A 24,945-nucleotide genomic window follows, 5' to 3' on the forward strand; every position below is an offset into this window, starting at 1 on the left:
GTAAGCCCCAGCTAACATTGAGGGACAGGCTTCTGTAGGTGCCCCTTTTGCCCTTTTCAAATTGTTTCATGAAAGAACAATAGAATTGTAGACTTGGAAGGGATCCCGAGGATCATCTTGTCAAACCCACTGCAATGCAGGAATCTCAACACGCAGTTCCCTATCCAATTTGAAACCATACCAGACCCTGCTTAGCTTTGCAAATGTGCTAGCAGTTTTCTTGCTGCACCACTAGGAGGTAACTCATTCACAATGTGAAGAATAAAAGTGTTATCACTGAGTGAGCAGAGGGAAGTCAGCTGCAGTGGTGCTGATGAAGCTGTAGCCCAGTAAACAGGCGCTGGCCGAAGTTGTGCCAGCTAGAGGGAAGGACAGCAGCTGCTATTGTCGCTGCCACATGGGGGCATCCTGCAATTGCTATCTCAGAGCTTTGTGTGGTCCCTTTGATCCTTCCTTAGGTTCTTCTTCTGGACTTCTAAATGGTTACTTCCCAACACACAAACCTTCCTCTGTATGCACATGGTAGGAAGAGGCATATTGTTTCAGAGGACTGTGGCCTATGCTGACTGCAGTGCCAGATTTATGTATAAGCTAAACAAGCTATAGCTTGGGGCCCCACTCTCTTGGGGGCCCCCCAAAAAATTAAAGAAAAAAACTGGATGTACATCTCCAAAATATAAATAAAATGGCTTTAGATACCTATTAGGTCAATAAAGGGGCAGCGGGTGGCGCTGTGGTCTAAACCACTGAGCCTCTTGGGCTTGCCGATCAGAAAGTTGCACAATGGGGTGAGCTCCCATTGTGTGCTGGTCCCGGGGGAAGGTACCGTGGGTGTAAGCAGAGTCCACACGAAGAGGGGCGAGGTCCAGGACGGGGAGCCGGGCGGGGAACAGGTACGCTGGAACAGGAGGCCGAGCTGGGAACTGGAACACCGGATAGTCAGGAACAGGAGGCCAAGCAGGGATCAGGAACACAGGAAGGTCCAAAGCCAACAACGACGTTGCTCCCGCAACCTGGGACCAGGCTGACTGGGCTTTTATCCTCTTCTAAGGCCGGGGGCGGTCCCGACCCCCAGGAGCCCCGCCTCCTCTGGCCTTAAGGCGAGCACTCCTCCTGGGGGCAACCAGTTCCCTTCGCCTCTCTGCCCTAAGCCTCTGCAGATCAGGAGAGGCCGAAGGGTTACTGGGCCCTGGAGGAGGCTCACCTGTGGCCACTGAGTCGTCAAGCCCCTCTGGGGCCAGAAGGGCTTCACCTGGGGCCAGCTCCTGATGCTCTGTCACAGGTGCAGGCTCTTCAGCATCTAGGCCTTGCCCCAGTTCAGCCGGCCCTGGAGGCGGGGACTCCTGTGCAGGCTGGGATTCCTCTGGTTCATCCTCTGAATCGGAATCCCAGGCCATCACACATTGCTCTGTCCCAGCTCCTGCCAACCTAGCAGTTCGAAAGCACACCAGTGCAAGTAGATAAATAGGTACCGCTCTGGCGGGAAGGTAAACGGCGTTTCTGTGCACTGCTCTGGTTTTGGTGTTCCATTGTGGCAGAAGCGGCTTAGTCATTCTGGCCACATGACCCGGAAAAACTGTCTGTGGACAAACACTGGCTCCCTCAACCTGTAAAACGAGATGAGCGCCGCAACCCCAGAGTCATCTGCGACTGGACTTAACTGTCAGGGGTCCTTTACCTTTTTAGGTCCATAAATTACCATATAGCATATATTTAACACACAAAAAAACAGTGACAATTTGTTGTTGCCAAAGACAGCAGGACATATAAAGGGCCCCATTACTTTCAGTAGCTTAGGGCCTCATCAAACCTAAATCTGGCCCTGGCTGCCTGTTTGGGGTTTTGTTTTGTTTTTTGAATGAATGGGAAATCAAGGCAAATGACAGAACAAATGACAGAAAATGATTCATATACTCCTGTAAACCCATCATATACCCCCAAAATAATAACCATAGGATATATGCCAGTGTGGTGCCCTCCAGGTATTTGAAAGCGTTTAGGATTCCCCCCCCCCCCCCCCGTTTTATTTAGTATCCCTTATTTTGGGGGACTGTTTGGACAGTAACTGTCTTTACCAATCTGGGGAACGGTTTGCATACTGATAATGAAATTTAGCCTTCCATCCCAGTCTGAAGCTGACCACCTGTCGAGGGACTTAACCTGCCTGTCAATCCTTGCTTAATAGGCCCTGTTTCGAACCGTAGCAATGATGGTACCTGATTACGCCATGATTGCTGAAATTGTCCTGTACTCCTGTGGGTTTGTTACCGCTCGGCCTCTGTCGGTGAAAATTGTAGCTACCTATCGCCTGTGTTCGGAGCAGTTGTCTTCCCAGCACCACTATGATTACGGAATGAGAGCCGTGAAGTCGGTGCTCACAGCAGCTGGAAATCTGAAGGTGGGAAACATGTGCCCCTTTTTCACGGTCTTGATTTAGAATCGGGTGTTTTGCTAGAAGCAAAATCTGTGCTCCTTACTTGAGCTGAATTGAGTATAGGGCCTTCTGTGTGTATATGCTGCCACTGTTGCCCTGGAGGCCCACAATTTTTTGTGTGGGGGGGCTCAGCTCCCACAAATTGGGGCTCTGATGCAACTTCTAGTTTTGTACCAGAAGTCAGGTTGGACGTGACGTCGTTCTTTGGTGCTTCATTCCTGATTTGCATTTACAGTGGTATCTTGGTTCTTGAACTTAATCCGTTCCGGGAGTCTGTTCGACTCCCGAAATCATTTGAAAACCAAGGTGCAGCTTCCGATTGGTTGCAGGAGCTTCCTGCACTCAAACGGAAGCCGTGTCGGACGTTCAGCTTTAAAAAAAAAGTTCACTTCTGGGTTTGTGGTGTTTTGTTCTGATTTGTTCGAGAATTAAACCATTCAAGAACCAAGGTACCACTGTATTTATTTGGGAGGTTTATAAACCACTTATGCAAACAGCTCTCTGAGCGGTGTACAATAATCTAAGCACTGCACAATTAAACCAGAGTTCTCTGTCATATCTTAATCACGGAAGTCTACTGCAAGATAAGCTAAGGAGCCAGAATAATGACCCAGGAACAGATCCTGGAGGTGACTAAATATTGGACCAAAGTTTATCTAAACCTGGCCAGTGACTACTGATGTACATTTATTAGAACAATATGGGTTCTGCAACAGATTGCTGCTAAGATCTTTGCAGATTCACTTGTTTTTCTCAATGAAAGCATGTTTATTTTTGATCCAGTTTGCCCATATCCTACCATGCAAGAAATCAGCAGGAGTTTTAATCCAAAACTCATAGTAACATTTCCCATTAGACTTTTAGATGTCAACTTTGTCTGGCAGCATAATAAGATCAGAGTTTTGTGTTATAAAGATGCTCTGGAAGTTTAGATTGTTCACATCTGTCTGGAACGTGTCAGTTCCCCTAAAAACCGCAAATTGGGCACAGGTAGAGGAAACAGTGATAACGAGTAAAACATTGACATATATTTTATTTTATGCTACTGGTAAATTTGAAATGAAAATTTTAACTCTCAAATTAACTGTGTCCTTTTTTGCAGCTGAAGTATCCAGATGAAAATGAAGAAATTTTGCTGCTTAGATCCATTATAGATGTAAATTTGCCTAAGTTTTTATCCCATGATCTACCACTTTTTGACGTAAGGGTCTTTGATTACATTATTCAAGTTCAAGACATAAGCGATACATTCCAAAACCTATACATGGATGAGATTTATGAGCATATTGCAACCTGAAGCTATAGACAAATCTAGAAACATAGGAAACACCTTATAAGCAAGTCAGATCATTGACCCATCCAGCACACGATTGTCTACAATGACTGACAGCGGTTTTCCAGGTTTTATTATGCTTATTGATTTTTAGGTATTTATATGCCACTTAACAAGGGATGCGGGTGGCGCTGTGGGTAAAAGCCTCAGCGCCTAGGGCTTGCCGATCGAAAGGTCGGCGGTTCGAATCCCCGCGGCGGGGTGCGCTCTCGCTGCTCGGTCCCAGCGCCTGCCAACCTAGCAGTTCGAAAGCACCCCCGGGTGCAAGTAGATAAATAGGGACCGCTTACTGGTGGGAAGGTAAACGGCGTTTCCGTGTGCTGCGCTGGCTCGCCAGATGCAGCTTTGTCACGCTGGCCACGTGACCCGGAAGTGTCTCCGGACAGTGCTGGCCCCCGGCCTCTTGAGTGAGATGGGCGCACCAACCCCAGAGTCTGTCAAGACTGGCCCGTACGGGCAGGGGTACCTTTACCTTTTACCTATGCCACTTAACATTCAGAATTTCTAAGCGGTGTAGAAATTGAGACAGGTCTCCCAGTCCTAGCTGTAGTTGCTGGAGATTGGACCATCTACATGCAGAATTTATTCTCTACCTCTTTCCTCCAAATCTACAAGCGCTATAGATTTCAGTAGGTGCAAAGAACAATACAGTTATTCCAATAATAATAATAATTAAAAAATCAAATAAATCCCCCAAAGCTGACAAGATAGCTGGTATAACTCCAGCTTTGGGAATGGGAACATCACACATGCAAGTGTCATCAGTTGTTTGCAGGCATCATGATTCTGTTCCATCTGCGTGCAAAAGCCCAGGATGCAGCTCTGAAGTAAACGTTTTTGCTACAGTGGGGAAAATGTGGATGTTGACCACAAAAGCCATGAGCCCAAACATTCATGAATGGTAAGGTAAAGGTAAAGTGACCCCTGACCATTAGGTCCAGTCGTGGCCGACTCTGGGGTTGTGGCGCTCATCTCGCTTTATTGGCCGAGGGAGCCGGCGTACAGCTTCCGGGTCATGTGGCCAGCATGACTAAGCCGCTTCTGGCGAACCAGAGCAGTGCACGGAAACGCCGTTTACCTTCCCGTTGGAGCGGTACCTATTTATCTACTTGCACTTTGACGTGCTTTCAAACTGCTAGGTTGATGGAGAAGAAGACTGCAAGGCCATGTGCACTGACCCTGCTCCCATTGCCAATCTGCCTCTGCCTCCCACGATATCCACGGGTTGGCAAGACTGCTGCCGTAGGGCTTGCCAAACACATTTACTCACTTCCTGTGAACTGGTTGTGTGTGTGCAGGGTGAGGGTCAAGCCTAGACATGTTTGGCAGGCTTACTCATGGCAAACATTTCCCCAGTGTGTGGACATCATGTGGGCAGGCCTGGCAGAGGTGTGGCTGCCACCCGGTTCTCATTGCATGAAGTAAATAACACTTTACTGGGACTCTTGACTGACAGCTATGTTTTATCTTCTATGGCGATCACTCGTAGTTGAGTAAGGTGAACACTGTCTTAACAATGAGTCTGTAAGTGACTGTGGAGGCCAGTTCTGGATCCACACGTCCTTCCACAGTGGGGACATAGGTGTCCAGGCAGGAGTTGATCAAGGTGAGGGTTTGCCAAGCGTGCCTTCCTCTTAGTGTGTTTCTCCCTTTCGTCCTGAGTTTGAGCATCTTCAAAGTCCATGACACCTTTGGTAAAGGCTGTTCTCCAATTGGAGCGCTCGCAGGCCAGTGTTTCCCAGTTGTCAGTGTTTATACTACATTTTGTTAGATTTGCCTTGAGAGAGTCTTTGAACCTCTTACGTTGAACAATGGCATTATGCTTTCCATTTTTTAGTTCTGAATAGATTAGTTGCTTTGGGGAGATGATAATCAGGCATCTACACAACATGACCAGTCCAACAAAGTTAATGTTGAAGAATCATCGCTTCGACACTGGTGATCTTTGCTTCTTCTAGTACACTGGCATTAGTTCACCTGTCTTTCCAGGTGATGTGTAAAATTTTTCGGAGACACTGTTTTATAGAACATAAAACATAGACACTATGTTTTATAGAAATGTGATCGCATTGCTAGTTTAAAAGGCCTTTTTTGGGGACAGGAGATAATTCAGAGACAACCCAGAGACTGCTTGCTATAGTCATGGTTAAAATACCTTGTAATTCATTTTTGACAGGGCATCACTTCAGATTTGTTTCCTGGTGTGAAGTTGCCGAAACCAGATTACAATGACATCCTGGAAGCCATCAAGATAAACTGCGAAGAAATGAATTTACAGATGACGCCGTTCTTTTCCGAGAAAATTTTGCAGATCTTTGAAATGATGATTGTGCGGCATGGTTTCATGATCGTCGGAGAGCCCTTTGGTGGAAAGACATCTGCGTATCGGGTTTTGGCAGCTGCTTTGGGGGACCTGTGTGAAAAAGTAAACAAATGTTTCCAGAAGGCATTGTGTCCTAAAAACAGCAAAGTGACATATTGTGTCACCTTGTCAACTTTTTCTCCCAACCAGCCTGATCTTTCATTTCCCTCAGAAAATTTGTCTTGTCTGTCCATACTCTGCTGCTAATGGCATTTGCCTAAGCAGCTAGAATGATAGGATGCTGCGAGGAATGAAAAGAGATGCTCATAACAGCAAGCACCTCTTGTTCATTCCATGCAAGAAGGCCTATACCTTGAGCACTTGATATTTTCTCCCCTCCCAGCAAGTCCTCCTCCCACTGCTCCCATTTCTGGCAGGAAAAAGGGGGGGGGGGAGCTGTGAAGGGGATGGCACTGTGGCAGGGCTTGACACTTCTTGACAAAAGTACAGTGGTACCTCGGTTTTCGAACGTAATCTGTTCCGGAAGACCGTTCAAGTTCCAAAACGTTTGAAAATCGAGGCGCAAAGGGCGGCTTGCAAATTTAATACAGAGAATTTAGAAAAATCAGATATACCCTCAGTGGAAGCCGTTCAACTTCTGAGGCGTGTTCGAAAACGGAAGCATTTACTTCCGGGTTTTTGGCATTTGAAAGCCGAAACGTTCGTCAACGGAGACGTTAAAAAACCGAGGTACCACTGTATCGTTTTCTGGCCAAGAAGAACATCACATGCATGTTGGAGGCAGGATCGTAATCCCCTCCATTTCCTATGTTGCCATGAATGGCCAAACCATCCATCTGTATAGGGCAAATATGTGTGTGTGCAGGTGTGTCTATCTGGATATATTGAAAGATAACATGTAGATTCACATACAGTAGATATAAATGTAGGTATGGATAAGAGAGATGTGTATTGATGAATTAAATGCACCACTGATTTATCAAATGCAATTCCCTATGTGTACTCAGGGGCTGATGGAGGAAAATAAAGTTCAGATCACTGTTATCAACCCCAAAGCTATAACTATGGGGCAGCTGTACGGACAATTTGATCCCGTCTCCCACGAGTGGTCAGATGGCATTCTGGCTGTGAGCTTTAGGGCCTTTGCCTCTTCAGCTGTAAGTATTCAACAAGATTAAAACATTTCAGCATATGCATAGTTTTAAAGGATAGGTTAGATGGCCATCTGTCATGGATGCTTTAGCTGAGATTCCTGCATTGCGCGGGGTTGGACTAGATGACCCTTGGGTCCCTTTCAATTCTATGTAAACAATGTCTAGAATAAAAGGAGGAGCCAAACTGTGCCCTGAAGGCATGAAAGACCCTGGTCCTCTGTGGGGTTTGTGCCGCTTCAGTGGTCATATGGTAGGGAAGGGTTAGAATTGTCACCAACTGAAGGCATCATAATCGACAAATTCAGCACCAAGGGCCTTCTGGCGGTTCCCTCACTGCAATAAGTGAGGTTGCAGGGAACCAGGCAGAGGGCCTTCTCAGTAGTGGCGCCCACCCTGTGGAACGCCCTCCCTTCAGATGTCAAGGAAATAAACAACTTTCTGACTTTTAGAAGACATCTGAAGGCAGCCCTGTTTAGGGACATTTTTAATGACTGATGTTTTATCGTGTTTTTAATATTGTATTTTAATATTGTAATACTGTATTATTATTGCGTGGACAGGCGGAGTCCCCAGATCCCGCGCGGTCCCCCCCGTCATGTGGAATAACGACTCAAGACAACGTGCTATGGGATTAAATTGGCCACAACTTCATTAAATTTCAGATGTGGGTAGACCTTGGCTCAGGCATTGGGCGTTCTCCCTCCCCAGTCCCCAGCTGGGGACCTGGGGAGCATCAGGGTTATCCAGTGTGTGTGGGGGGGATGGGCCGGCTCTGGAGAACATATGTTCAAGCAGAGATAGCCGCCCCCGTTACGCCGCCGCATGGGAGAGCAATGACGACCTTTCGGCGTATGGTCAAAGCCTCCCTTCAGAAACCCCTTTAACGGGGAACCCTGGTATTGCCGCCGCAAAGAGGAAGATGGACTAAAGGATTCCGCCCAAGGCCTGATACCGCCAAAGTTGTGACGTTTTGCTACGGGAAAGGCGAAACCTGCCAATGCAGGGAAATTCCTTTCCGGCCCTTTAACAGCGACCTTAACGTAGCATTGCCCGCATACCTGTGAAGAAAAGTTAACCTGCAAAACCTGTGAAGAAAAGTTAACCTGCAAAATAAGACATTAACTGAGGGTGGGTAGGGTGGGAGAAGCTCTGGAGCCAAGTGAGGATTCCCAGGTAAGATCCTCCCTCTATTGGGTGGGCAGGTAATCCCTCCCTTACCTGGCCTGGTCTCCTTGGCAACGCTTCCCCCAGGTGGGATTGGACAACTGACTGAGGTAGGCGGAGACCTCTAGGTATCCCACCTGAGGGAAGGCAAAGCCAAGCCTATGCTGTTGTAGCCGCTCCAGATCTAGGGGCTGCGCGCGTCCACGCAAAGGGCGCCCCCCGTTTTAGGCGGGGAGCGGTCATTATTGATTATTGGTTACACTTGTCTGCATTTAAATAAAATAGTTCTTTGCTTTTAGTTTCTGATATGTGCTGCAGCACATCCTCTCCTGTGTGAGGGAAACAGAATAAGACCTCTTCTAAGAAGGTCTTTTTGCTCACCTTACCAATTCTTAACATTATTTGTACTAAAACTTTGTTCCCTCCCCCCAGACACCTGACAGGAAGTGGCTAATTTTTGATGGGCCTGTGGATGCCGTGTGGATTGAGAATATGAATACGGTGCTGGATGATAACAAGAAACTGTGTCTGATGAGTGGTGAGATCATTCAGATGTCGCAACAGATGAGCCTTATTTTTGAACCAATGGACCTGGAAGTTGCTTCTCCTGCTACTGTAAGTTGGCGCAGTCGGAAGGTTGCTTTTCAATGACATTAGGGTTGTGACCATCCCACAGCAGTGGGGGGAAAAAAACTTTCTCATTTCTTTACTTCCTGATCTACACTGGCAAATTCACCTGCAATAAAAACAGCAAAACACTAAAAATAAAATAAAAGCATACTGAAACATTTAAGGACAGTTATTATTTTTATATCATTTTTATTCAATCTCCAAAAATATTCCAAAATATTTATCGGCATATATAATTCTTTTTCCAGCACAAAATTCTTGACTTCCCACCCCTCCGTTTCTGGTGTTTGTTTTTTACCCCTTTTTGTCTTAGCAGTTTTATGACCCTTTTTTTTTATCTAAACCCTGTTATTGTTAGATCTTTCAGTAACCCACTGCTTATATTTCAAATCTTGCCTGCGACTTCATATATTGGTGATAAATTGATAGATAATCCATTAGTGGTTTCGATTCCTCCTTAAACACTTTGTCATTATGTCCTATTAGTTTGGCAGTTTATTTCACCATTTCAGCATAATCTGTCAGTTTCATAGGCCATTCCTCCTTTGTTGGAATTTCTTCTTCTTTCAATTTATGTCATATAAAGTTCTAGCTGCTGTTGTCGCATAAATTCGTCAGCTTTTTCAAGACACCTGTCCCCCTTATTCCTAGCAAAAAAAGGCTTCAGGTTTTTTTTTAAAAAGGAATTATCAGTTTAAACACCCTTTTCAATTCATTATATATCATTTCCCAAAACCCCTTTGCCTTTTCACAGGACAATTTAAAAACAATTATATCTAAAACGTTAGAAATAAATAAACCACAACGAAACGCAATAACAAATGGAAAAAGAGATGTGACCAAATCTTGTACAGTGTACCTTGGTTCTCCAACTTAATCCGTTCCGGAAGTCCATTCCAAAACCAAAGCGTTCCAAAACCAAGGCACACTTTCCCATAGGAAGTAATGCAAAATGGATTAATCCATTCCAGACTTTTGAAAGCAACCCCTAAAACAGCAATTTAACATGGATTTTCCTATCTAACGAGACCATTGATCCATAAAATGAAAGCAATAATCAATGTACCGCAGTCACACAATCAACCAATCAGTTGCTGATCTGGGTTCCACACAGTCACAAAAACAAAACAAAAAAGAGCTGCAAAAACAAAAACGCAAAATAAATAGCAAAAACAGACAGACCTTAAATCAGAAGTATAACACTCAAAACAGAGCATGTCTGGCTTCTGAAAAAGGTTTGCAAACTAGAACACTTACTTCCAGATTTGCAGTGTTTGGGTTCCAAGTTGTTTGAGAACCAAGGTACCACTGTATTTGGAAAAGCCTGCTGAAACAGAAAGGTTTTCAGCAGGTGTGTAAAATAATGTCATTAATCAGGAGCTCCAAAACACAGGTGCTGCTGCTGTGCTAAAATAATAACTCCTCACAAAAGCTAAAGGAATACTCTATGGGACCCGTAAGTGCAAGTTTCTCAGGTTAAAGAGGAACCTATGGGGTAAGTAAACCGGTCCCAAGTTGTTAAGGGCTGCATATATCAATAGGAACATGTTGAACTTGGCCTGGTAGCAAACTGGCAGCTTGTGCAGGTCTTTGATAACTAACACAATCATTATCCAATTAGTCTGCCAATAGCAAACTTTCTCAGTGTATTGTTTTTAAAAAAACAATTCCTAAATGCTTTTTTGTGGAAGTTAATGCCCTTGAAATCAATGGGACATTTGTGAGCGAATGTGTCTGGAATCGGCATGCCAAGTTCTTGTTAGATTTCATTCTTTTAAGTAGTTTCTACCCCAGTCCCCTGTCCATTTTGATTGCCACTTTTGGAAAGATATATTTTTGTTTGTTGCAATGCCGGTCTTCCTATAACCTGTCGTTTGAATTTTTTATTTTTTTTAAAGTTGGCATCTACAACCATGATTTTGTATAATGGATTAGTGAACAACGAATGAAGCCTTTTCTTAATTGCAGTTTTTTAATTGAAAATTATTTTTGTTTTCAGGAGTCGGTTCCCTCTCTCTCTCTCCTCCTTTCTTTAATAAAGGAAGTTTTAAAAAATGAAAACTATGATTTACACACACTAGAACTTGCGTTACTGCTACTAGATAAATCTGAAATTGTTGGCATGGAAAACGTCAACTTGTGATTTATATAACTGTCAACAATTACCGTATTTTTCGCTCTATAAGACGCACCAGACCACAAGACGCACCTAGTTTTTGGAGGAGGAAAACAAGAAAAAAAATATTCTGAATCTCAGAAGCCAGAACAGCAAGAGGGAGCACTGCACAGTGAAAGCAGCAATCCCTCTTGCTGTTCTGGCTTCTGGGATAGCTGCGCAGCCTGCATTCGCCCCATAAGACGCACACACATTTCCACATACTTTTTAGGAGGGAAAAAGTGAGTCTTATAGAGCAAAAAATACGGTATTTTGTTCTGTCAGACCTAGACTATCTGAGGCAGCTTTCACAAGTTTAATGAAAATGTAAACATTTGGTTAGGTTAGGTTAGGTTAGGTTAGGTTATCTATAGCCTTAAGATCTGTAAAGGTATCCTCCTTTTGCAGGTTTCCAGATGTGGCATGGTCTACATGGAGCCACAAATGCTAGGTTGGAGACCCGTGATGCTATCCTGGCTACATCTGATGCCTCCCACCGTCACACCTCTACATAAAGAGTTTATAACAGGCTTGTTTGACAGGATAGTCCCGCTTTCTGTTGAGTTTATTAGAAAGTGTACAAAGGTGAGCTAAGCATGGATTTAATGAAATGGAAATTGCCTTTCTGGAGTGTGTCAGTACAGAAGCATGAATGCTTTAATCGTGGTCATAAGAGCTCCCCCCCCCCCTTACAAAATGTGGATATTTAGGTGTAGAACCAAGGGAGGGAGCGAATTGTTTGGTGCATTCTTTGCAGCGGGCTGAGACAGGGCTTGTCCTGTGGTTTCCCCCTTGCCACTCTCTTTTCCCAGGAAAATCCTGCTCTTTGGTGCTAAATCGGAGCAAACGTCAATCTGGAGAAAACCTGAATTGCCCTTTGCTCTGTTTGACCATTAAAGAGCAGTTTTCCTTGGGGGAAAGCAGTGGAACAAGAGGAAGGGTGGGTAAACCCTCAATCCCGTGTTCCTGAACCTTGTAGACTGGAACACAACTCCCAGTCAGATTGTACATTGGATAGAATTTCACGATACAGTGCACAAAAATAAGTATTTTGTTTAAAGGATGCATGCATAAGTGTGCACTTTACGATAAAAGCGTGCATTCTGGGGAAAGTTTTCAGCTTCGGTCCCATCTTAATCAATTGTTCTTACTTCTGAGTAAATATGTATAAAGTTGCAGTCCATATTCTTGTGTTGGCATTCACAGTCAACATTTCAGTGGCATTAGATTGGTCTTTAGTTCAGTCAATTCGGTTGCTGGCATTGCAGTTATTATTATTATCAATCCTATTTCATACCCTATGCAATAAGAGAAAAATCTAAAGAAGTAGGACTGAGGATAACAAATTGCTTGCATTTCACTATTTTATTTTTGTTTGGAGGTTATATTTTATTTTGTCTTAAGGATAACACAGTGCTTTGTTTTTTGATCTCTTGTGCCCATAATGCTTAGAATTAGGTAAAGGTAAAGGGACCCCTGACCATTAGGTCCAGTCGTAGCCGACTCTGGGGTTGCGGCGCTCATCTCGCTTTACAGGCCGAGGGAGCCGCCGTACAGCTTCCGGGTCATGTGGCCAGCATGACTAAGCCACTTCTGGCAACCAGAGCAGCACACGGAAACACCATTTACCTTCCCGCTGGAGCGGTACCTATTTATCTACTTGCACTTTGATGTGCTTTCAAACTGCTAGGTTGGCAGGAGCAGGGACCGAGCAATGGGAGCTCACCCCGTCGCGGGGATTCGAACTGCCGACCTTCTGATCGGCAAGTCCTAGGCTCCGTGGTTTAACCCACAGCGCCACCCGCATCCCTTAATGCTTAGAGTTAGGCGTTGTTTAATTTTGATGGTAAGGCTGATGGAACAGGCTCATTTTAAATTAAGTTCATGTACTATGGAGAACATGCCTTTGCTTCTCCTAGGAACTGTCTCCTACATCAGATACCAACTTGGTTCGATCGTTGATGAATCTAATGGACTGCCTCATGGATGAGTTTCAAAATGAAGCGAAACTTAAGACTGTTACGGACCGTGAAATATTTTCTTGGCTTGAGGTGGGCAGGATCTTGTTAATGCATTGAATCAGAGATTTGGTTTGAGTTAGCCTCCATGGATCTTTATCAAATCAGAGCGTTGGTGCAAACCTGACACATTACAATCGATGGACTGTTCTATTCCATTAACATACTTAGATCACTTAGGGGAGCATTACAGTGGCTTGTAGTCAATGAACAAGGGGGCTAGGTTAGTCCCCTAAGTGTTCCCCTGGCACCTCCTTCCCCAAAGCCCAGGAAGCTTCTGCCCGGCTTAGGGCAAGAAGGTGTGATTCTCTGACTGTTCCAAGAACCCTCTCACCACCTTCCCAAAGCCCTCCCCGCTTTGGGAAGTGTTACCAAACCGTGGTAACTTGGTTCTTTTGAAATCAGCCTTCTTTATGGTCCAGCTCTCACTTCCATTCATAACTACTGGGAAAACCACAGTTTTAACTATACGGAGCTTTGTTGGCAAGGTGATGTCTCTGCTTTTTAAGATGCTGTCTAGGTTTGTCATTGCTTTTCTCCCAAGAAGCAGGCGTCTTTTAATTTCATGGCTGCTGTCACCATCTGCAGTGATCATGGAACCCAAGAAAGTAAAATCTCTCACTGCCTCCATTTCTTCCCCTTCTATTTGCCAGGAGGTGATGGGACCAGTGGCCATGATCTTAGTTTTTTTGATGTTGAGCTTCAGACCATATTTTGTTCGCTCCTCTTTCACCCTCATTAAGAGGAATAATAATAATAATAATAATAATAATAATAATAATAATAATAATATCATTATTTATACTCCGTCCATCTGGCTGGATTTCCCCAGTCACTCTGGGCGGCTTACAGCGTATATAAAACATAATAAAATATCAAACATTAAAAAACTTCCCGATACAGGGCTGCCTTCGGATGTCTTCTAAAAGTTATGTAGTTCTTTATCTCCTTGACATCTGAAGGGAGGGTGTTCCACAGGGCGGGCGCCACTACCGAGAAGGCCCTCTGCCTGGTTCCCTGTAACTTCACTTCCCACACTGAGGGAACCAACAGAAGACCCTCGGAGGAGGAGCTCAGTGTCTGAACGATGGGGGTGGAGATGCTCCTTCAGGTATACTGGGCTGAGGCCATTTTCAATCCTGCACTTTAGTAAAAAAATTTATCATTTTAGGCTGTGCTTCTTTGCTCTCTTGTTTATTGTAATAAGCCTCATTGGAGCCAAGGAGTAGGCCCCATTAGACACAGTGGGCCTTACGTCTGAGTAAACATGCATAGGGTTTCATTGTTAATTAATTAATACACCTTCCCCCCTTCTTTTTGCACTAGAGCATTTTTGTGTTTTCTCTCACCTGGTCTGTCGGAGCCAGCTGTAAGGAGAGCGACCGGCTGAAATTTGACAAGATCGTGCGGGAATTGCTGGAAGGGCCAATGAGTGACGAAACGAGAGAGAAATATAAATTGCTGAGTGGTCTTGAGCACATGCGCGCAAAAATACTGACTGTCCCCTATCCAGAAGATGGAACAATTTATGAGTACCGCTTTGTCAAAGATGTGAGTGTGTTTGTTTTCAATAGAGGTTTTTCCTGGAGTTTAATTGGTAAATTCATTTCCAGTATCACCTCTACGTTAGATCAGTATTCTTGGTTGAATTATGGAACACTCCTTTCAGATGCGGGTGGTGCTGTGGGTTAAACCACGGAGCCTAGGACTTGCCGATCAGAAGGTTGGCGGTTCGAATCTCTGTGACCAAGTGAGCTCCTGTTGCTCGGTCCCTGCTCCTGCCAACCTAGCAGTTCGAAAGCATGTCAAAGTGCAAGTAGATAAATAGGTACCACTCCAGCGGGAAGGTAAACGGCGTTTCTGTGTGCTGCTCTGGTTCGCCAAAAGCGGCTTAGTCATGCTGGCCACATGACCCAGAAGCTGTACACCGGCTCCCTTGGCCAATAAAACGAGATGAGCACCACAACCCCAGAGTCTGTCATGACTGGACCTAATGGTCAGGGGTCCCTTTACTTTACCTTTCAGAAAGTAGTTAATGATAGCTAGCATTTTTCAGTCCACCCCAATATGACAAAAAGCAGAGTAAATGCCCAGTTTCATATTTATATTCAGAACAATGTATGGACCTTTAATGATGGGCGTGGTTTAGCTTTCCATGATAAATTGATCTGTAATCCAATCTTGAGATGTACATACTTCCACTGAAGCTAGCTGCCTGTTTGGGAGGGAAGAGGGCCTGAATCTTTCTCTTCCCGCCCCAGCCACTCAAAGAAAGAGTGGCAGAAATTCAGGTGTGTTTCCCCATGTGGCTGATGGGTGATCAGCCCTGACCAAGTTCTTGATTCAGAGATGCAGAAGCACACAGTTGAGCACAGTGGCGTAGCGTGGGTTGTCAGCACCCGGGGCAAGGCAAGTAATTTGCGCCCCCTAACCCGTGGATTTGTGCCCCCTAACCCTAACCCCCAGATGTTGCGCCCGGTGCGGCCGGCCCCCCCTGCACCCCCCACGCTACGCCACTGGTTGAGCACAAAGCAGTTCCTGATACAGCAAGGGATGTGGCACGATCTCACTAGCACAGGGTGAAATGTGTCCATGAGATCTTTCTCCTATTCTTTCTGATTGTGTTATGTTTTGAAACAGGGCGCAGGAAGGTGGGAGCCTTGGGTGGAGGCACTTGAGACAGCTCCGCCTATACCGAAAGACATGCTGTTCAACGAAATAATTGTCCCCACTCTGGACACCATCCGATACTTTTCGTTAATGGAAATGCTGACAACACATCAAAAGCCATTCATATTTGTCGGGCCAACAGGAACTGGCAAGAGCGTATATATCATAGTAAGTATGTCTTGAAATGTACGTTGATTTTTTCTCTCTGCAAGGAGAATCCCCACTGTTTGGCAATTAATGAAAACTGGACCCTGTGCTTCTTACCACCAAACTTTATCTTCGTTCTCGAGATTGGGCGTGGCTTTCTCTCATTCCCTCTAACCTTAGCAGAGTAAGGAGACAATGTCAGCGGTAGCTGCAGAAGACGTTTTGAGCAGGCATCCTAACTGTTCCATTCCTCAGCTTTGATGCTTATTCCTTTACTTGGAGCTCAAAAATTCTGGGTGCACAAAAATGAAGGGGAGCCAGTCGTAGGGGATCTGCCTTGCCCACAGCAGATCCCAGGGGCATTCCCTGGCATCTCCAAGTAGGACTGGGAGATAACGGTGCCTGAAATCCATGGAGAACCACTGCTGGTCAATGTACTGAGAAAGATGCCCCAGTGGTCTGACTCTGTGCACAGCAGCTTCCTGTTGTAATGATCTCAGGCAGGTAAGCAAGCACTCAATAAGAATTAAGGACTACCCAGCAGTTTTATGGTACTTTTATTTACAAAACACATCCAGAGCGCGGCTTCTGGCCTGCACTCCTTGAAGGAGTTGGTCAGTCTGAATCTCCACCCCTCTCACAGCAGGAAGGATGCCAGATTCCCGCCCTTCTCCTCTTGCCCTTCTGCTGCACTCTGGCCTTGTCCTGTCTCCGAGAACAGGGACTGAGAATTTGGACTGCCCCTTCCCACTTCCACTAGACACGCTGTCTTCTGCCTCTCTGCTGGTTGGCTAGCAACCCTCTGACTGCCTCCTAACTCTTCCCCTTCTTGAGAGCTATCGTGTCTTTAACTTCTTTGTGAAGGAGGGTCGAGCTCCCCCTTCCTGGCTCTGTCAGCCAGCTTTCGTCTGCAGAGTTGGCCTCTCTCTCACTTGTCTCAATTTCTGAGTCTGACTCTTCCCCTGCGCTCGGTTGAGCCACGTCCCTGACACCTGTGTCCCTATGAAAAATAAAATGGCCCAAAGACTTGCAGTCTAATCAGAGGCAATACAGATTAGGGAGGGAAGATGAGGAAACAAAAGAAGGGAAAACTGGGGTGAAAATATGTGCCTTAAGGAGGAGTCTGGTGGACAAGGAGTGGTGGTGATAAGAAGCTGCAAGGGAAAGGAGACTTGGGTTGTTGTGAAGATTGGGAATGACCTTAGGTTTAACTTGGAGCTATCAAAATGCATATTCGGTTTACTCTTTACTTTAGATCAATATTCCTTTGCCTGAATGTCAAAAGAGGTCTCTTCATGGTATTATGAGTTATCTTGAGAAATATAAATATTAGCACATCTGTTAAATGGTTGTTTTGGCATTCTATAAAGCCACTTTGAGTTCCCCTCCATTACCCACATAAGTGACCAAAATTATGAACTCCTTATTTAGAAGAACAATTGATATAATCTCAGTCAAAAAGCCTATAAAAAAAACCCTCGGTGTTTGTCTTCCTGTAAGTTATTTCTCTTTGTGTGCCTGCCTTCCCTGTAAATGAATTTTTATTAATGCAATTAATTCTTGCATTAATGTTATGCATAATTAGATTTGCTCTTCGGTGAAAAGTAGCAAGTGGCCTCCCACAGTCATTTTGCTGATTCTGATACTTAGAAATTTATTCTGGTTAACACGGAGTAACTAAACTGGAAAATTATTTTTGCAATAAAGGGCTGTAATTGGCTTTTATTTAATTACTCTTTAACGCGACTTTGATTTATTGCACTGATAAAATATTAGTAACGTGGGACCCAAAGTTAAGGGAAGGCAACAAAGCAATGCTGATGTGTTTAGCTGGAGAATGATATCTCTCTCTCTCTCTCTCTCTCTCTCTGTGTGTGTGTGTGTGTGAGAGAGAGAGAGAGATTTAGAAAAATGGGTGAAAGTGTACTAAATGCTTAAGCCAGGTCTTGAGAAGCCCACCCCCTGTGTCTGGATTCTGTTCAGGGTTAGCATACCAGCTGCACTGGGTAGTTAGAAACAGTCCAAGTTTGACCAAAGGGCCTGAAGCATAACTTAGCCACCCTCCCTTTCTCTAAGAAATGTGTGTACATGCACTGGCAGGTATAAAGCCAAGGCTGGAATCAGCATTTGACAGGTGTGAGGTTTTATCATCCTGGTGGATGTTACATCGTATAAGTTAAAGGAGCCCTGGACGGTCAAGTCTAGTCGAATTTGACTATGGGGTGCGGCACCCACCTCCACTTTCAGGCCAAGGGAGCTGCTGTTTGTCCACAGACAGTTATCTGGGTCATGTGGCCAGCATGACTAAACCGCTTCTGGTGCAACAGGACACCGTGACGAGTGCCAGAGCGCACGGAAAAGCCATTTACCTTCCACCGCAGTGGTGCCTATTTATCTACTTGTGCTGGCGTGCTTTCAAACTGCTAGGTTGGCAGGAGCTGGGACAGAGCAACGGGAGCTCACCCCATCACAGATATTCGAAATGCCGACCTTCCAATCGGCAAGCCCAAGAGGCTCAGTGGTTTAGACCACAGTGCCACCTGCATCCCTACAATATGGTATAGCATGGTAAGCCAAGCACGGTAAAGTGTTCGTGGATCTCTCTGCAAACGTGGATCTTTATAAAGTTTAGTTTTAAGACCAGAAGAACTGTATCATAGCAGATATGTCCATGATGTACCAGCATCGCTTAAAATAGACAGTGTGTTTATCCTTGTCTTCTGCCATGAGGCAATAAAATCTTGTTTCTGACGATGCATAACTTGCCACTCTGCCCCTGAGGTCTCATAGACTCCTTCAGTGATGGTTTGGTTTGTACACCTAGGAAGGTACTTCTTGTTTGAGAAACAGAAGATCTTCTCCGGTGCTCTTGAAATGGCATAACAACATTTTGAAAAGTGGAATTTATGGTACAGGCAAAATGCAAAGTTATTTCCCCTGCCCTATCTTGAGAAGTTTGCTGGGGATAGAATGGGCCTTGGTTAGCTCAGGCATTTGGTAGTTTAACTTCCCCATTCATTTCGGTATGGGGAGTATCAGTGATGCATCACCTCGTTTTCTTTAAAACCATGGGTCCTAAAATTTTGAATCACCCTGGTTTATTTCTGCAGGAACCTCATTAAGGCACTGTGAATGTTAACGACCGTGGATTCATTATTGTCTCATCATTTTATAAGCAGAATTGCTCATGAGCTTGACGTGGAAAAGCTTATTGCATTTAGACGACTGGCAATAAATACAAGGCGGGGTGTGTGTGCCTTTTTGCTAGTAGGCTATATAAGCTGTCAGATGTATATGCTCATGTGACCCATTCTCTCTCTCTCTCCCTCCGTTTCAACTATTTTTATAGGATTTTCTCTTAAACCGCTTACATAAGGATATCTACAAACCATTGCTCATTAACTTCTCAGCGCAGACTACAGCAGCTCAGACTCAGAACATCATTATGTCAAAGCTGGATAAAAGGAGAAAAGGAGTCTTTGGTCCCCCTCTTGGAAAGAGGATGGTAACTTTTAAAAAAAGCAAAACAAGACTACAGACTTGTCACAACGTTCATGTCATATTTTTTGCACCCAGCTACAGATACCTGAAGACAAAAATGAGCACATAATGTATCAGTCAGGGAGGGCAAAAGTGTTTGTATACAGCAGGCATGTCCAAAGTCCATTTCGTGGGCCTAATCCGGCCTGCCGGACAATTTAATCTGGACAATTTAATAATGTTCCTAATTCACACTTCCCCAAACAATATGTGACCTGAAACACAGCCATGATTCAAAAGTCCCACTTCTTTGAATTTTGCACTGCAGTTAGCCAGCCAAGCCATGTGTGTGCCCAAATGCACACACTGGATTAGAATGTGCATAAAATGCATATGTTAGTGAAAATAAAATAAACAAAATGTATTGTATTAGGGGAAATTGCTTTGCAAAAATGTGCATATTAGGCAATATGTGCATATAGAAATTTGCATTAGAATGCTTTTGAATTTTCATGAGGACTAATTTTTTTAGTTGCAGACTGGTCTGGAACTATGGAGAACTGAATGCAAAATTGTAAATATGAGAATCTGAAATTGACAGATTAGCCCATCTCTAGCTCAGAAGCACATTTTTAATAATAATAATAATAATAATAATAATAATAATAATAATAGTAAGAACTTCACTCTCTGTGTGCATAGGCATTTGTGCAATGTACAGAATAAGTGTTGAAAAATAGTTTTTTTATTTACAGATCGTATTTGTGGATGATGTCAATATGCCAGCAAGAGAAGTTTATGGGGCTCAGCCTCCTGTAGAGTTACTTCGTCAGTGGTTAGATCATTGGAACTGGTATGACCTGAAGGACTGCTCTGTGATTAAACTGGTGGATATTCAGATCATGTGTGCAATGGGGCCACCAGGTATGACCTTTTGAATTTATTTTGAAAGCTTTTCTTTTGGTGCTTTTGGAACACAGTTCTTTTTTTAAAATCGTTTTTTATTTATACTTTTCAAATTTATACATTTCATTAGATTTGCACTCAATTTAACATTTCAAAATTTGAAATTTGACTTCCTTCCCCCTCTTTCTGTGGTTCCTTAAATTTATTTTTTAATATCTTCTGCGTATCCAAAATCATTTAACTTCCTCATTTAATTATCTACTGTAAATATATACTCTTATAAAACTGCAGGTTATTACAACAATCCTTCTAATGTTTTTATCTGTTTACAATTTATCTGCAAATATTCAATAAGCCATTTCTATTCTTTTACAAAAAGTTTGTTAACTTGATTTCTTATTCTTTTGGTAAGTTTCGCCATTTCTGCATATTCCATAAGTTTTTGTATCCATTCTTCCTTTACTGGGACTTATTCTTTCCATTTTTGGGCGAGTAAATTCTTGCTGCTGTAGCAGCATACATAAATGAATTTGTATACAATTTAGGTAGTTAGGTCCCTATAATTCCCAAAAGAAAAGCTTTGGGGTTTTTTTTTAATAAAAGTTACTTTGAACATCCTTTTCAATAATAATAATAATAATAATAATAAATTTTATTTATATCCCGCCCTCCCCAGCCGAAGCCGGGCTCAGGGCGGCTAACAACAATCAACAATCAAACCATCAGATATTCACACATTCTAAAAATATTACATTATAAAAATCAATTAAAATCAAATTAATGGCAACTAATTAAGCAAGATTCTAAGCAGGTTGCCAGAGGAGGGAGTCAGGCTGCGCCCTGACCAAAGGCCTGGTGGAACAACTCTGTCTTGCAGGCCCTGCGGAAGGATGTCAGGTCCCGCAGGGCCCTAGTCTCTTGTGACAGAGCGTTCCACCAGATTGGAGCCGCAGCCGAGAAGGCCCTGGCTCTAGTTGAGGCCAGCCTAACCTCTCTGAGGCCTGGGACCTTGAGGATGTTATTATTTGCAGACCGTAGGTTTCTCTGTGGGGCATACCAGGAGAGGCGGTCCCGTAGGTACAAGGGTCCTAGGCCGTATAGGGCTTTAAAGGTTAAAACCAGCACCTTAAACCTGATCCTGTACTCCACCGGGAGCCAGTGCAGCTGGTATAGTACCGGTTGAATGTGATCTCGCAGCGAAGACCCCATAAGGAGTCTCGCTGCGGCATTCTGCACCCGCTGGAGTTTCTGGGTCAGTCTTAAGGGCAGCCCCACGTAGAGCGAGTTACAATAATCCAGTCTGGAGGTGACCGTCGCATGGATCACAGTGGCTAGGTCAGGGCGAGAGAGATAAGGGGCCAACTGCTTAGCTTGGCGGAGATGAAAAATGCCGCCTTTGTTATAGCTGTAATCTGCGCCTCCATAGAGAGGGAGGTATCGAAGATTACACCCAAACTCTTAACGGACGGTGCTGGCACTAATTGCACCCCCGCAAGAGATGGGAGTTGCCCCCTCAATCCCTTATCATCCCGCCCCAGCCAGAGGACCTCTGTCTTCGAAGGATTTAACTTCAACCGGCTCCCACGTAACCATCCAGCCACAGCTTCCAGACATCTCGCCAGTGTATCGGGGGCCGAGTCAGGATGGCCATCCATCAACAGATAGAGTTGGGTGTCATCGGCATACTGATGGCAACCCAGCCCAAAACTCCGGACAAGCTGGGCGAGGGGGCGCATAAAGATGTTAAAAAGCATCGGGGAGAGAATCGCACCCTGAGGCACTCCACACACCAAGGAGTGGCGCGATGACAATTCCCCCCCGAGCGCCACCCTCTGTCCCCGACCAGAGAGAAACGAGCGCAGCCATTGAAGGACTGTGCCCTGGATCCCCACGTCGGCAAGGCGGTGGTCCAGGAGTTCGTGATCGACCATGTCGAAGGCTGCTGACAGATCTAGAAGAATCAGCAGCCCCGACCCGCCTCAACTCATCCTTTACTCATTCATTTAGCCTTTACTGACAAAATTAGACAATAAAATCATTAAATACCATCCATAAAACATTGGTAATCCAGACATAAAAGGTAAAGGTAAAGGGACCCCTGACCATTAGGTCCAGTCGTGACCGACTCTGGGGTTGTGGTGCTCATCTTGCTTTATTGGCTGAGGGAGCCGGCGTACAGCTTCTGGGTCATGTGGCCAACATGACTAAGCCGCTTCTGGCGAACCAGAGCAGCGTACAGAAACGCCGTTTACCTTCCTGCCGGAGTGGTACCTATTTATCTACTTGCACTTCATGTTTTCGAACTGCTAGGTTGGCAGGAGCAGGGACCAAATAACAGGTGCTCAACCCGTTGCAGGGATTCGAACTGCTGACCTTCCGATCGGCAAGCCCTAGGCTCTGTGGTTTAACCCACAGCGCCACCCGTGTCCTTCAACATTCTCCCTACTTGCAAATAAAATGGAATATGCATCTGGGTCATAGAGTTTGTCCTTGATGAAAACCTGCTTTTCACTTACTGTAATAGTTAGCAGAAGCTGGTCCAAATTGGCTACTAAAAGCGTTTCCATTGTTGAATTTGCAGTTCATTGTAGTTCCTTTTTTTTATTATGATTGTGCTTTCTTTTTGCAGGTGGAGGTCGAAACCCAATTACTCCTCGGTATTTGCGACATTTTAATACAGTTACCATCAATGAGTTTGATGATGCGTCAATGTATACAATTTTCTCCAGAATAGTTGATTGGCACCTCAGTATATGGTAAGTGAAGTTTGCTTCCACCATTAAACGGCAAAGGTAAAGGGACCCCTGACTGTTAAGTCCAGTCGCGAACGACTCTGGGGTTGCGGCGCTCATCTCGCTTTACAGGCCGAGGGAGCCGGCGTTTGTCCGCTCCACAGACAGTTTTTCTGGGTGATGTGGCCAGCATGACTAAGCCACTTCTGGCGAAACCAGAGCAGCGCACGGAAATGCCATTTACATTCCCGCCGGAGCAGTACCTATTAATCTACTTGCACTTTTTGGTGTGCTTTTGAACTGCTAGGTTGGCAGGAGCTGGGACCGAGCAACGGGAGCTCACTCGGTTGCGGGGATTTGAACCGCTGACCTTTTGTTCAGCAAGCCCTAGGCTCAGTGGTTTAGACCATAGCGCCACCCGCGTCCCTCCACCATTATCTCCTGACAATTAGTGGTAAGAGCAGGACTTCCTCTCCCTTCTTAATAATTCCTTAATGGCTCCTGGTGGTTCCCCCTGGCAAACAGCTTCACTACCGCTTATATCTTTAGAAACCTCCGACTTATATGTACGGCTGTTATAGCCATCCTTGATTGGCAGCCCAAGGAGTTTAGCAAGTGCAGGAAAGTGCATTAAAGTTTATGTTTTGCTCGGTAGCATTGTACGAGTCATTTTATTTCTTGCGTTTTACATTTAAACCAACAGTTATAGCTTCCCTCCAGAGTATGTTGAGCTGACAGCACAGATTGTAAACGGCACCATGACAGTATATAAAGAGGCTATGGAGAATCTGCTCCCGACTCCAACCAAATCACACTATTTGTTCAACCTGCGTGATTTCTCTCGTGTCATCCAAGGTGTTTGCCTGTCGAGACCTGAAACGACAGCATCTACAGGGACAATAAAACGCCTTTGGGTTCATGAGGTAAACTTTTTGTTGTCATTAGTCAATAACTGAAGGCTTTTGTCTTGATATGATGAAAAAGTATTTTCTTGGGAGGCAGTTAAATTGTTTGATTTGGAACAGGCTTCCTCAACCTCAGCCCTCCAGATGTTTTTGGCCTACAACTCCCATGATCCCTAGCTAGCAGGAACAGTGGTCAGGGATGCTGTGAATTGTAGTCTCAAAACATCTGGAGGGCCGAGGTTGAAGAAGCCTGATTTAGAACATGGCTGTTCTTTCAGTTACTTAGTATTAAAAATTTTGTTAAATCCATACGTTGTTGCTCTCTACAAGATACACAAAAGGCATAATGGAGTCAAGCCTGAGCTGCTTTCAGAAGATTTCTTTTTTTATATATTAGCTTTCAAGCAAGTCAAAAGAGAGGTGGGGGCATCTAACTGTATTTTCAAGTGGGTGACATTGCTTTAAATAGTTACCCACCTCAGCCCTTTAGGATGAATGGGGTGAAAATCTCAGAAGATAAACCCTTTTTTTTTGTATTTGATAAAACTTGTGTATCTATATTTCAGTACTGCTCTATTCCACCTTTGAGTGTAATACAAAGATTAATTTCTGGCTTTTGCTAAATAAATGACAAGTGCATAAAGTATAAATGAAGAGTTTATTTACTGGTTTGAAGTTAACTGAACTTGCATTTCCCCTGTGGAACTTTTAATGTGTAGATCTTAATTATTGCTCCCACCCTGCCAACCAGTAAATGTTTCGTTGATAGAAAAATGAATTTTTTTTTTTACCATATGAAACATAGTATTCACTTAAGCCCTAGTGTTAAGTTCTTCCTACACTCCTTTACAATATTAATTCTAATTACCGGTACATATTGTACCTAAGGGAATT

General features: G+C 44.4%; 1 protein-coding gene across 1 annotated transcript in view; it reads left to right on the forward strand.

Moving 5' to 3' along the window:
* The window catches only part of DNAH7 (dynein axonemal heavy chain 7), a 147,073-nt gene that overhangs the window by 60,723 nt on the left and 61,405 nt on the right, over positions 1-24,945 (forward strand). Inside the window, exons 27-39 of the mRNA XM_081849027.1 lie at positions 2,186-2,398; positions 3,537-3,635; positions 5,944-6,192; positions 7,098-7,247; positions 8,841-9,023; positions 11,602-11,778; positions 13,113-13,244; positions 14,538-14,762; positions 15,852-16,049; positions 19,378-19,533; positions 20,264-20,432; positions 23,044-23,170; positions 23,850-24,069. Coding sequence (XP_081705153.1) covers positions 2,186-2,398; positions 3,537-3,635; positions 5,944-6,192; positions 7,098-7,247; positions 8,841-9,023; positions 11,602-11,778; positions 13,113-13,244; positions 14,538-14,762; positions 15,852-16,049; positions 19,378-19,533; positions 20,264-20,432; positions 23,044-23,170; positions 23,850-24,069 — 2,298 coding nt within the window. The remainder of the gene's footprint in view (positions 1-2,185; positions 2,399-3,536; positions 3,636-5,943; positions 6,193-7,097; positions 7,248-8,840; positions 9,024-11,601; positions 11,779-13,112; positions 13,245-14,537; positions 14,763-15,851; positions 16,050-19,377; positions 19,534-20,263; positions 20,433-23,043; positions 23,171-23,849; positions 24,070-24,945) is intronic.

The sequence above is a fragment of the Podarcis erhardii genome (genome assembly GCF_964252035.2).
Source record: "Podarcis erhardii genome assembly, chromosome: 1".
NCBI lineage: Eukaryota > Metazoa > Chordata > Lepidosauria > Squamata > Lacertidae > Podarcis > Podarcis erhardii.